This window comes from Schistocerca serialis, chromosome 4 (genome assembly GCF_023864345.2).
Source record: "Schistocerca serialis cubense isolate TAMUIC-IGC-003099 chromosome 4, iqSchSeri2.2, whole genome shotgun sequence".
NCBI lineage: Eukaryota > Metazoa > Arthropoda > Insecta > Orthoptera > Acrididae > Schistocerca > Schistocerca serialis.
Window position 1 is genome coordinate 675,255,520 of NC_064641.1, and position 14,390 is coordinate 675,269,909.

General features: G+C 39.1%; 1 protein-coding gene across 1 annotated transcript in view; it reads left to right on the forward strand.

Moving 5' to 3' along the window:
• Window positions 1–14,390, forward strand: part of LOC126473155 (unconventional myosin ID) — a 158,401-nt gene that overhangs the window by 89,241 nt on the left and 54,770 nt on the right. Inside the window, exons 11-13 of the mRNA XM_050100016.1 lie at window positions 1,205–1,449; window positions 1,780–1,942; window positions 2,026–2,192. Of these exons, the coding sequence (XP_049955973.1) occupies window positions 1,205–1,449; window positions 1,780–1,942; window positions 2,026–2,192 (575 nt within the window). The remainder of the gene's footprint in view (window positions 1–1,204; window positions 1,450–1,779; window positions 1,943–2,025; window positions 2,193–14,390) is intronic.

Sequence of the window (14,390 nt, forward strand, 5' to 3'; positions counted from 1 at the left end):
TCTGTTTGCATAACATCTCTTTTTGTTGTAGTGAGGTATGTAATTGAACTATATATGTTAGTAGATTGTGATGCAGAACATATGTGTGTAAAAACAGAAATTTGCTTGCCAACATTTTTGGAAATTCATCTTACGGTTGCCAAATTCCATGCTGATTTTTGTAACAAATATAGTTAATTTTATTCATTCATTCATTAAGTTCCATAGATCCCATTAAGAAAGAAAACCTTCAAGGATGTGAATTGAATCAAGAGAAACAATTATCAGGTACATTATCTGTACATTGTATTAAGAATAAAATGTCACTATCCATGGTCCAGAGTCTTACATTAAACTGGAAGTTCCCCTGTAACTGTCTAGATCACCCATTTCAAAGGTTGGAGGAAGGCAAGGGTATATAACCTCCAGCATAACAATACATCATTCAGCTTTGCTTTAATTATATACTGGTTAGTGCTATTTGTGATTAGTCCAGCTAATTGTATCACAGTAAATTAGAAGTAAAGCCTCTAGCACCTACTCTTCGGGAGTGGGAGGAGACTGGTACTTCCTCATTTGTATTGAACAGCTGCTGTTTATGTTTGCTATGGGTAACTTGATATTTACTGGATTATGTTTATGTTTTTCAAAGTAAATGTTTACTTACATTTGTAACAGAGACTTTTGTATAGTACACTACTAGTAGTCATGCAGTTTTATTATGTGAACACTGCTACTTGACTTGTAATGATTTTTCAATTCTTGAATCTAAGTAATCAGATGTATGTTTTTAATTTTCTTTTGAATTGTTAAAGATTTGTAATTTCTAGTTTCATTAGGGAAGAGCTTGTTGAATACCTTTGCAACAAAGTACACTTCTCTTGAACTAGCCTCAAGACTGGTGAAATTTGCTAGGCCATTGCAGGATTACATTAATCATAAATCATGTCCATCTTCTTCTTTCTTCATATACATCTACTCACCTTCTGTTTTCTTCGTGGTCCTTGAGAATCTTATTTAATGTGACTGTATCCACCTAAGGCCAGATTGTCTTCAACATATTGTAACAAGTTGTGGAGTGGAAATTGCGATAGCAGACTGAGTAGTCATTATTTTTCTATCTGAGGTGCTGTGACCAAAACTTCTTTCATGTTGTAAATAACGTTTTGCTCCAAATTTTGGATTATCTCTAAATTGTGTGTTTTAAACATTTACTTCTCCACAGACAACCAAAAGGCCACTGACAGCAGGGACCTTGTTCAAAAACTCCATGATTGCTTTAGTGAAGACTCTGAAGAGCAAGGAACCATTCTATGTCCGGTGCATTAAGCCAAACGATGTGAAATCTGCTAGTGTATTTGACTCTGAGCGAGTGGAACACCAAGTGCGATACCTCGGACTCTTGGAAAATTGCAGAGTGCGCAGAGCAGGATTCGCGCATCGCCAGAGCTACACAAAATTTCTTAAACGGTAATATCTCACTTTGAATTTCTTAAAGAAGAAGATAAAGGACTCTTCATTTCTTTTTAAGCAATTTGCCAGCCAGAATTTAGTTGTCTGATGGCCCAGAAACATTTCAGTTCCAAAGCAGATTTTACACTCTATGTTTTCAGTAATGCATAAATAAGCTCTTGAATGTATAGTGTAGTAAGTTGACTTCACCTGAATGAGGTAAAACTAACACATCACTAGAATAAATGGACAGTCTGTCCTCTAAGCTGTGTCACTTTATCATTATTTTAAAAAATATATAGTGTTTAAAAGACAACATTCTTCACTTTTGTAATCAATTTTGAACAGGTATAAGATGATATCACATTATACATGGCCTAACTTCAGAGCTGGCACTGACAAAGAGGGGACACGAATGCTCATTGATGAAAAGGGATTTTCACATGATGTCAAATATGGGCACACAAAAATATTTATTCGTTCACCCAGAACACTTTTTGCTTTGGAACAGGTATGCTCAAAAGATATGTTGTTGAAGTAGTGAAGTTTTTATATCACATCCATTCTATAATGATGTGTCTCTTCTCTCTTCAGGCAAGAAATCAGCTAATTCCAGGCATTGTGATCCTGCTTCAGAAACTGTGGCGTGGCACAATATGTAGGATTCGTTACAGGAAGATGAAAGCAGCACTATGCATATTTAGGCACTACCGAAAGTACAAGATCAGGAGCTACATGATCCAGTTGCAGACTGCCTTCATGTATGTATATTGTTGAATTGCAAAATATGAAAATTTAGGAAGGGAAATAAGCCTTTTGGTAACATTTTGGGGCTAATGAATGTACTAGGTGTAATTCACTATACTTTTAAATTTTAATGCTAAGGATGTACATATATCATGTGTTTTGTAATGTAATACACAGGTGGGAGGAGTTCACTAGGCTTATTGTGTGTAAAATGGCATGTGTCACAAAAGATTGAGTGGATGATGGCTTACCATACACAAATCTGAAAGTAAAAATTGAGAGTAGTTCAGACAGGAAGCCATGAATTGAAGCTACAAGTTGTCAGCAGCGTAGGGACAAAATCTGAAAAGCAAAGTGAGAGAAATGATCTAAATAAAACATGCCACTGTGTGCAAATAGCAATGGCAGAGCCCAGAAAGCTGTGGATACATCAACACAAGTGGCCAAGGAATAAGTGTGCACTTTTCTCATTGCCTGCTGTGCCAGGGGATCTTGCCAAGGGACAGCATGTCCAAGTTGCCTGTGGTGCAGCCGTGAAACCACACGACTCTGGATGGCCATTGCTGGTTCATTTGTCTCAATATTGATGTCCATATATAGCAACAGTACTAAATCCCTCCACTTTTAATAGTTCTGCAGGATTGGAAATGACCATAGTTGAATTTCACCCACTGGGCAATGGTGGGCATTGCATGAGTAGACCAATGGCATCTCGATTTGTGGGATTTATATCTCTGTAGCATCTTGTTAGCATGCTGCCTGGACCACTGGAGACTTTGGTTGCTGCTGAGGCATTGAAACAGTCAGTGTTTGCATTAGTGAAGGAAGTGGCTTAACCTCTGTGGGTGCCAGTCCTGCAGTTCCATCTTCAGCTGCTGCTGTTGCTAGTATTGATGGTGTGGGTGCATGTTGTAATGGCACTGTGCCAATGCCCAGAGTGTGAACCTGGGAGCTCTGGCAGGTGGTGGGGATGACTTGAAAGCGTGGTTGCCAAAAAAGGTAGGGTTGGATGTCTCCTGCATTGACTCGATGAGTGGGGGTGACTCCTGCATATGTCACAGCCACACCTGAGTCAGTTGATGGATCAGATACTCTGGCTTGGCCATGGTGGGTCAAATTTGGCGCCTTTTGTGCTTTAGAATGATTCTTAGTGCCATACCCAGCTTCCGGCCGAATGCGCAAGCCCACACAGTGGGACCCTGCTGGTAATGAAAACTTGGGTTCGAGGTTCATGGGTCAAAATGCAGCAGATCCAAAAGCATGCATGCCCTATGTCTATGCAGTATCTCAGGTGGGCTTCATCTATTGATTGGGATGTGGCAGGAAACACTGTTAAGACCCCTACAATGGTCATCAATGCTGTTCTTTCCTTGTTCATGTCTTGAAGTTTCTGATCATCTGCTTCACTTAGGAGTTCAGTGCCTGGTAGAAAGTTGCTGGTGCGGTATTGCATTACAATGGCAGAAATCTTCAAATTCGGTCAAAACAAATGGAGATCCATTGTCAGATACTATGGTTTAGTGAGCTTCCTGTACAACAAAGCACTCTGGTCACTAGGTGTGTGCAGTCATAGAAAAGACTTGCATCACATAAGGAAAATTAGGGAGCACTTCCACCACCAACAGCCACACTGCATCATGAAAAGTCCTGGCAAAGTTAATGTGCACCCGTTTCCGAGAGTCCTCAGGCTGGGGCCACAGAGAAAAACTTTTTGCTAGAGTGGCTTGATTGTGAGTGCAAGCCTGACACATAAGCACATCATGCTTAATTATGCCATCTTTCCCTGGCCAATAAATATAACACTGGGTCAAAGCTATCATTCTCGACATTCCCTAGTGGGATTTATGTAACAACTGAAGGATGCAACCACAAAGTGGAGATAGAAAGATGGTATACATTCAGCATCCTCTGTAGACAACACTACTGTGGAACTTCGCTCAGTGAGCACCTCCCATGACATGCAATTTGCTTAATGAGCAAAACAAATTAAAAAAAACCACTCACTTAAATGAGTAATGCTTCGCATAACCATTCATGTGCAGGGGGAAGGGGGGGGGGGGGGGGGGGAGGAGACGTTCAACAGTATGAAAACCTTGCATTGTCAGCAGTGGTATATGAACAATGTCTTTAGTACGAATTGCGGTCTGGGTTTAGTGCTCTTTCTGCTACCATCTTAGTGCAGCTTTTCTAAGCTTGTGTTCACACTGTGTTTTTTTGGTGTAAATTTTAATAAACTTTGTAGAAATGTCCCTGAAGATAAAGTTGCAAGAAGATGACCATAAGAGAAAGAAAATGGCCTTAGAAATGAAATGTAACATCATTGAAAGATGTAAACGTGGTGTGACCATTGTTGATTTAGCGCGCACATACAATCGGTGTACATCAACTTTTTGCACTTTCCTCAAGAACAAGGATAATATTAAGGAACCAGATGCTTCAAAGGGAATGACAAGAGTATCTAAACAATGGTTTTGTATTGTGGAGAATATTGAAAGGTTGCTCGTTACATGGATAAATGAAAAGCAATTGCAAGGTGACACTATTAACGAGAACATCATTTGTGAGAAAATGAGAACAATTTTCGCTGACCTCGTTAAGAAGACGCCAGGATCCTCAACAGCCAAAGAAGTGTTTAAGGAAACTCATGGACGGTTCAAGAAGTTTAAGAAAAGAACCGGCATCCACAATGTTGTGAGGCATGGCGAAGCAGCAGTCTCCTACACAAAGGCAGCAGAGAACTTCATCAGCAACTTCAAGATGTTCATAGATTCTGAGGGTTATCTGCTGCAACAGGTTTTTAATTGGGACGAGATGGGTTATTCTAGAAAAAGATGCTGAAGCGTACCTTTATAACAGCAGAGAAGAATGCATCGCCTTGTCACGAGCCAATGAAAGACCATCTCATACTGCTATTCTGTGCCAATGCAAATGGCAATTTGTAAAGTAAAGCTCTACTTGTTTACCATTCAGAAACTCCATGAGCCTTCAAGAAATGTAAAGTCCAGAAGAGTGGAGGTCCAACAACAAGGCTTGGATGACACATGATCTTTTTTGTGATTGGATCAATGAAGTGTTAGGTTCTTTGGTGAAAAAAATATTTGCTTGAGATGAATCTACCACTCCATGTCTTGCTTGGTATGGACAATGCTCCTGCCCATTCTCCATGTCTACAAGACCACCTCCTTGAAGAATTTCAATTCATCAACATCCAATTTCTGCCTCCCAACACCATTCAGTTACTCCAGCCTATGGATCAGCAGATTATTTGTCACTTTAAGAAGCCCTACACTAAAGCACTCTTTGAGCGTTGCTTTGAGTTGACTGAAGCTACCAATCTCACTCTCAGAGAGTTTTGGAAATATCACTTTAACATCGTTGCCTGCGTCAAGATTATTGAAAAGGCATGGAAAGGGGTTACCAAGAGAACTCTCACTCCTGCTTGGAAGAAGGTTTGGGTGGAGTGCATTGTTGAATGTGACTCTGAGGCAGTCAAGTCAGTACCCGTGAAACGGGTAGTCAATGAGATTGTGTCTTTGGCCAAGAACTTGGGACTAGAAGTGGACAACTAAGATATCGATGAGCTTGTGGAAGATCACAGCCAAGAAATGATCACTGAAGAGCTTATGGAGTTGTAGTGTGCCTCACAGCAGGAAGTTGTGGAGAGGAGTTCTACAGAGGAGGAGTAGTAGGATGTGGCAACAGTAAAGCAGTAATCTTCTGGTGCAATAAGAGAAATGTTGAAAGCATGGGAATTGGTGGCATCATACAGTCAACACCCAAATAAAGCAGTGGCTATGCGCGCTACAAATTTATTTGACAACAATTCTGTGTTGCGTTTTCACCAAGTGTTGAAGTGTCAACAGAAGCAAGTTACTATAGACAGCTTCTAGTAAAAAAGAATTAGTTATGTATTGTGAATAACAAAGTACATAATAATGTATGATTTTTTTTTAATAAATGGCATGAATAAGATTGCACTTTTTCTGCATGGAACACATCATTGTATTGTACATTAATTTATACGGGATAAATTGTTTGGCTTAGTGAGTGTTTTGCACTATGAGTAAGATTCTGGAACGAATTATGCTCACTATGCAAAATTCCACTGTACTCCCTGAACAACATTATCCCTGTTTTCATAGCAAAAGAATTTTGAAAAAAATTAGTTCTTGTCCTTTTGGAGACTCTATAGAAACCACATTGCAATGCTGACCCAACACTATACAGAGGTGGTCCCAGCTAGTAGCCAGTGCTATTTTGTGAGTGGTGATTGGAAAATCTTGCTAGATGTGTCACACAGTCTCATGTAGGACAAAACACACTGCTTCCATACGGTCAAACTCAACGTTGGGGCCATTGGGGAGCCGTGATAATGCCTAGACATTTTAATTCTGTGCATTGGGTAAAAAAATTGATGTCATAATGATAATTGCACAAGCTCAGAGCCCAGTGTTGCAAACACTGTGTCATTCTGTCTGGAAGTTTAGAACATGAAACAAAAAGAGAAATGAGGGTTTTGTAGTCTGCAAGTAACTGAAACTTACTCCCATACAGGAAATGGTGGAATTTTTTAACACCATACACCAATGCCACCTCCTCAATTTGTGAATAATTTTGCTGTGCCTACAAAAGTGTTTCAGAAATAAAAGCTATCACTTGCTCTATACCATAGGCTTTCTTTTGCAAGAGGATAGCCCCAATCCCGTATTGTCAATTGCAAGGTTCAGGAACTTAACCTGGTGTGAACATTGCTAAGCACGGAGCTGATCTCAGGTGTGTTTTCAACTGCAAGTATGCTTTGTGATACTTAGGACACTAACAAACAGAACGCCTTTGTTGCTGAAATGGCTCAGTGAATGTGTGAGGTGAGCTTCCTTTGGAATAAATTTTGTGTAGTAGTTGACTTCCCCCAGAAAAGATTGCAATCCTTGTGGTTTTTTCGACAGCTTTTCAGTTGCATCAATGTGCTCTGTTGCGTAATTCCTTTGCACTTAATATTTGCCGCAAATACTGCATGATTGTTGCAAAGAACTTTCATTTCTCCAGGTTGCAACAGAGCCCATTCTCCAGCAGCAGGTGAAATAGTGATCGTAAGTTTTGCTTGTGTTGTTTCTTGGTAACACCCAGCACCCAAATGTCATCCAGACAGTTTACGCACTACAGAATACCGTGAGTTAGTTTATTGCTCTATGTATCTTTGGAAAATTTATGGAGCTGATGTGGTTTCTAAAGGCAACCCCTTGTATTGATACATTCCAAAATGTGTATTTATTACCAGGATTTTCTGCGTGTCTGTGTCTGGAAGTAACTGCAAGTATGCATAACTTAAAATCAATCTCTAAAAAATACTGCCCCCCCCCCCCCCCCCCCTGCCTTCCCCACCAAATCTAACTTTGCTAAAGGGACTGGATATATGTCAGTCTCACTTTGTGCAATAATTGTGCCCTGAGGGGCCCATTTACGTCTTAATGATGACCCCTTTTGCTTCTAAACAACAACCATGGTAAGCACCTGCTGACTAGCTGTGATCATTGCAATTACCCCCAATTCCTGTAACCTCTCAAACGTGCCCTTTACTTTGCCATGCAGTGCAAACAGAACTGGCCGTGCATGACACAGTTTAGGCATGGTGGACTGCTAGAGAAATATTCATTTCAAACTCTTGGCCCTACTCAGCATTGATTGGAATAAGTGCCTATAATTCTCTAATAATGTTTCTAAATCCTATAACGGTACTGAACTGGATCCCAGGTTCAGCTCATCTGATACTTGGAAACCAAATGTGGCGAACACATTTAAACCAAAAATATTTACAGCTGACTATGAATTTAAGACCAACAAGGCTCCGCTTTCTTCTGTTTTGCGCGTACAGTAATTTGCCCTCACAAAGGTATCTTTTGCCGGCTATATGAAATCACCTGCTGCTGCAGTGGCTGAGGTGGGGGAGCCTAGAGACTGATAGGTGTCCTGTTTAATCAGAGAAACTACTGCCCCAATGTTCACCTGAAATTGTGTGTAATACCATTGATCGCTAACTAAATCAGGAGTATTAGGCATTTGGCTGGGTTCTGTTGAGACTGAAGTTAAAGTGAACACCCGCACTTGGTCAAGTTCTGCTGCCCACGGTGTAGTGGAGAACGTAGCACGTCAGCCTGCAATGCTATTTCCTGTCCTAGCAGACTGCTTCCAAGTGCCTTGTTTGTGACGGGTGTAGCATATGTTGAAAAAATTTGGACATTGGTGATGTTTGTGGCACATACAGCAGTCTGGACAGAAAATGAGCATCAGTGAGGATGAATTTGACACTGAGGGGGATCATTTCTTGAAGTCTAAGGAGCAGGGTCTATGCCGAGAAGCCTGGCAAGGTTGCATCTGTTTTCTAAGTTCGTTGAAATCTACTTGGGAGCAAGAAAAGTTTCCTTATGCAGGATTCACACCCTGAATGTCAGCTAGGGGCTAATTTGTTGATAAGGGATGGAGAGCTAAGCTATTTTCCAGCTGTAGGAAAACACTTTTTGAGCGGGTGCCAGCACCTCAAACATTTTGGCAATATTTGCAATTGTACTTAACTGGAAGTAGGATGATTCCAAACCTCTAAAGTGTACCTTCTTGTCTGGTGCTAATCTGACAGCTGTATCTATATGACTCACCACTATGCCCCACAGGTCCTCAACTCACAGGCTGCATCCACATGTTTTGAATCAGCAGTGCATTCTGCTTAATCAACTCTTGCAGCCACATCTATTTCTACTGTTTTTGCTGCAGTGGTTTTTGATACTACCAAAGCTCCAAAAACTGTTGCTCCATCAACATAAACTTATTCGCATGCAAGAGTCAGCCTCGTCACCACTTTTGTAATGCACATATTGGGTGACGGAGTATCGTTAGATTTATCCTCTCAAAAATGGTTAAGTGGGCAAAAAGACCTAGTGGACGGCAGCTAACAATATACAAATCTAAAAGGACAAACAGAGAGGGATTCACACATGAGGCCAAAAGAATTGTCAACAGCAAACGAACAATACCTAAACAGCAAACAGAGTGAAATAACCTAGAACAAGCCATGTCGCTGTGTGCAAATAGTAACATTGGAAACCGGAAAGCTTTAGATACATCAACACAACTGGCTGAGGAAAACATGTGCACTCTCGTCATTGCTAATGCTGCCAAACAGTCTTGCCAATAGACACTGTATTCATGCCACCCATGTTGTGGCCAGGCAACATTACAACTCTGGACGGATAACGATGGTGCATTCATCTGATTCAGTGTCTGAATCAGGTCACAGTGCTAAAATCAGTTCTTCACTTCCAACTTATTTAGTCACCACTAAATTTGTGTTTTACATTAACAAGTTCCAGGAGTCATTATTTTGTGTATCATAAATATGCTGCTCATGGTTTGAGGGCATAACAAATTACTTTTTATTTGGGATTATGAGGTGTGTGAGAAAAGTAATGGGACTGATCTGTTATCTACCAAAGTTTTTATTTATTTATTTTTTTCAAACAACAATATTGTCCCCTTCAAAGTTCCCTTCGGCAGCTGTACACCAGCTGAGTCATTGTTCTCAGTCTTGGTAGCAGCGCTGAGAGACTTCAACTGGTAGCGTCTTTAACATGTCACTCACATTCTTTTGAACTTTCTCCAGAGTCCCAAAATGATGAGATTTATGACATTTTTCAATTTTGGAAAAAGAAAAAAGTCGCAAGGACTCAGACCAGGTGTGTTGGGGGGGCTGTGGAACAACAGGAATGCCTTTTAAGGAAAAAAAATTCCATGATGGAAGAGGCCATGTGACATAGGGGGCATTTTCATGATGCAGCATCCACATGTCTGCAAAGTCCAGTCTCACTCAATTCACCATTTTCGTGAGCCTTTCCAGGACATCTTTGTAAAATGCTTGGTCGACATTTTGTCTTGGAGGAACAAATTATCTATGCACAATACCCCTACTATCAAAAAAGTGAATCAGTATTTTTTTATCTTCGATTTGCTCGTTCCATTTTCCTCTGGTTGAGTGGTTGTCTCAGTGTGCCATTCCTCACTTTGCCTCTTTGTGTCAGGAATGTACTCAAAAGTTCAGAATTTATCACCTATGGTCACATGACTGAACCATTCATGGTCATGGACAATCCTCTCAAGATGATCAACACAAGCATTTCTTTGATTGTCAGTCTGCTTAGTTGTGAGGTTTTTCAGCAGCATTTTGGCCCAAACCTTATGCTTGTGGAAAACTTTGGTCAAAATTTGATGTATAGTGAAAGTGTTTAATGTAACCTCTCATCATCCTTATTTCGAAGGCCACACTCGCAGATTCCCCAAGTTTAACCCAAAACTTGAGGCATAACATTGCTGTATAAATGCCACTGTTCTGTTTTTCTAACACACAACAAAAACAAAACTTCAGTGATGGTAGTCTCAAAAATAATGTGATGGCTGTACGGAGCAAATTCTTGGATTGAGCATCTGGAAGGTATCAACACACTGGTGTACTCAAGTAGAACAACACAGTGTTGCCAGATTGGTCACAGTGTTGTCAGTCTCATTACTCTTCTCGCTCACCTCGTATTGTTGAAGGTTTTTTCCATTTTTCCATTTTGCCATTCTGTGTTACTGTACCAGTCATTCCTCTGTTCATTTATGTGTAAAAATATGTAAATGTGTAATTCAGGTAACAGAGCTAATAGACATCACTTGCCGAATGTAATAATTGAACCCATTAGTAATGATTTGGAACTAGATGATCTTGTGGACAGAAACAACAAATTTTCAGAAGACTGTGATTATTTCCATGATCTTGAAGAGTGAATACTGTGCTGCAAGTAGAAAAACTTGTACAGATTACAAAGAACCTAATGAATGAATTGCAATTCCACACATGAAACAATCTGCTCTTTTCAAAGGACAATTGGATTCTCTGTATATATGAAAAACAAACTGGAAAAGAATGGGATCAAGCTGTGTTTGTCAAACAGACTACAAGTGTAATGCTGAAATTTGTACTGGAGGAAAATGAAATGTTTCAGCTCTGTTTGGACCCTAATGCGAACATTATGTTCCTAGTACTCTAGAAAGGGGCACACGCTGTATGTGGAATAATTCTATAAAATACTACTGTCCTGTGGGAATTGTGGGAGAGAAGTATATAAGCAGTTGGAACAATGATGATGAACAGGACAGATTTACCTAGAGACATTGTAAATAAAAAATTAACGTAATGACAAGGGTCATTTTATCACGAAATATCTTTTCTGTGTGGAATGAAAGATAATCTTTATGTACACAAATTGTCAACACAGCATGAGATGGTGGCTTTGCCTGCCAACACAGCATTAGATAATCCCTTTGCCTGCTAGTGTAAAATCTAGGAGCATATGTGTCGTAGTAGTAGATTCAGACATACTACACTTCATTATTTATTTATGTAAAACAAATGTTGACAGAGAAGCTGCTGGTGACCTATTTTCCAAGCCAGTAAAAAGCTTTGAAGCGATTGAAACAGATTTTCTTCCATATATTTATGAGGGCAGTGTAAATGTCAACATCATTCATAGTATCTAAAGGTTTATTCTCTCTCTCTCTCTCTCTCTCTCTCTCTCTCTCTCTCTCTCTCTCAATCTTTTAATCTTTTGTTTGGTTTAATGTGGACTGCCACAATTTTCTTGTGCCAATCTCTTCATTCCAAGTAGCACTTCTCCTGATTTATTTGTTCTATTGTATTGCAGTCTCTGTCTCCCCCTGCAGTTAATGCCCTCTATGACACCCTTAGCACAATGGAATTCATTCCAAGAAGTTTTAACATGGGTCATATCATCATTATGTTCCTTCTTCTTGTTAGTGTTTCCCATATATTCATTTGCTCACCAGTTTGGTGGAGAACCTGCTCATTTTTTATAAGTCCACTTAATTTTCAACATGCTTTTCTAACATCAAGTTGCAAACTCTAAAGTTCTCTTCTTTTCTGTTTTTCCCACAGTCTAAGATTCATTTTCATGCATAATGTGATGTGTTAGTGACGTACAGTCCCAGATTTTTTTTTCTCAGATTAAGGTCTATATTTAATACTAATAGACTTTTTTTTGGCAAGGAATGCCATTTTTATCTGTGCTGGTATGTTTTTTCCTTCTTGCTTCACCTATTATTTCCTAGTTGGCTTCCAAGGTCACTTCATCTGTTTCATATGTTTCTCAATTTTAATGTTAAATTTGACACTAATCTCATTTCCGCTGCTCCTAAATACCTTGGTTTTTCTTAGGTTTACTCTAAAACCATATTCAGCGTTCAGTTGCTCAGTAAAATGTTCATTCCATTCAAGGGACCCTACACTGGACTTTTATTTCGGAGGATGATGGTTCAAATCCCTGTTCAGCCATCCAGATTTAAGTTTTTCATAATTTCCCTAAATCACTCCAAGCAAATGCTGGGATGGTTCCTTCTTAATCTTCCTTCCTTTTTTCAACAGGCCCTATAATTCCTTTGCTCTTTCACAGAGACTAACAGTGCCTGTCACCAGCAAATCTAATGATTGATATCTTTTACCCTGAATTTTAATCCCACTTCAGAATATTCCGTACCTCCCCCCACCCCTCTCCCTCCCTTCCATATCAACAATTATTCCTTGTTTTATTACATTAGCTGATGGTTCCTCCACCTCACAAAGGTCCTCAATTTATTATTTCCATCAATCTGTTCTCTCGTCTACATTTACCAGTGGAATCATGTTCACACTCGTAGTGTTGATTCCTTTGCTTTATTTTCTTTGAAATCTGTTTTACTTTGCTGCATTTACTGAATCTGTTCTTTCAACTTTTTTTCTTTTCCTTTACATTTTTTTAAAAATCATCTTCCTTTAACTCCCTTCCATCCGTATTGATTTCATTTCTAAGTGATTAAACTATTGTATTCCTTTCTATTCCCCAACTGTTTTGCGTTTCCTTCTTTGGTTGGTCTGTTACAGTACTTCTTCTTTTACACTCCCATTGCTTCACAGTTACTTTTCTTATATCTTTGCCAGGAAAGCAAATTGCTTATAAAAGACATGTTGGAAGTTCTTGAATTATAGCTAATTTGCATAGGATTCTGGTTTTGGCTAGTGTGTCAGTTCCAAGATAAGGGGAAAAAAACATTACTGCCTTTCACACACATCTCACAAGATGATTTTTGAGAAATTTGTTTTTGTACAGGGCATATTTCCAGTCCTCCTCCCCACGTGCTGTCTACAAATTGAGTAGTAAAAGAGAAAACAAAACAGTGCAAGTGCACAATGTACTACCCATCACACCACATGGTGACTTGATTGTAGACACACAGGACTGAGAAAACTCCTGTGGTACAGAAGAAACTGCAAAGAAAAATAAGAGAAGATTCAACCATATCAAATTAATAAGTAGAAGAATTACTTCCAGTAAATCCCAAGAAGAAACTTAGTTGGTGGAATGAAGAATGCAGCCAGGCATAGAGAGAAGAAACCAAGCTTGGATAAACCACCAAGTCTAAAAGTCGGAAGAATCAAATTTAGAACTAAGAAAACAAAAGAATTCAAGCCATAAAAATCCTCAGACAAAATGTTAAACATCTTGAAAACACCCTAGAAATCTTGGAATAAAATTTCAAGAAAAAGATATTATGAGATTATTACAAAACTTTTGGCAGCTGTCTTAAAATTTATGAATGCCCAACATTAAGTTTGAGAGAGAAATCGGGAAAGTTAGCGTACAGTAACCAATAAAGTACAGAGATCATTGCAGAAACATGCAACTAATTTTTAAATTGCATTGGCTAACTGGGAATGTTTCAAATAAATATCGATACATTCATTTTAATTGCCCTTGTCTAATAGATCCTCCAACCATCAACAAGGTAAACTTACAATTCAAGAACTAAAAAATTGCAAGGGATGTGGCATAGACATAATATGTACAGTAACCTGAAAAAATACAGTAAAAGATGCAATCATAAATCATCACCATCATCTAGTCTAAATGTGGACCACAGAAAAAATTTCAGAGCACGTGACTAATCCATACATTATTTTAAAAAGGAGCTAACTCAGATAATTACAGAGGAATAACCATTCTTCACTGCACATACAAAAATTTCTCACATGTCATTCACGACAAGATCGAAAACATTCTGAAACCACAACTTGAAGAAGACCAAGGATGTTTTTGTACATACTGCTCAGACCAGATTTTAAACTTGAAACTAAT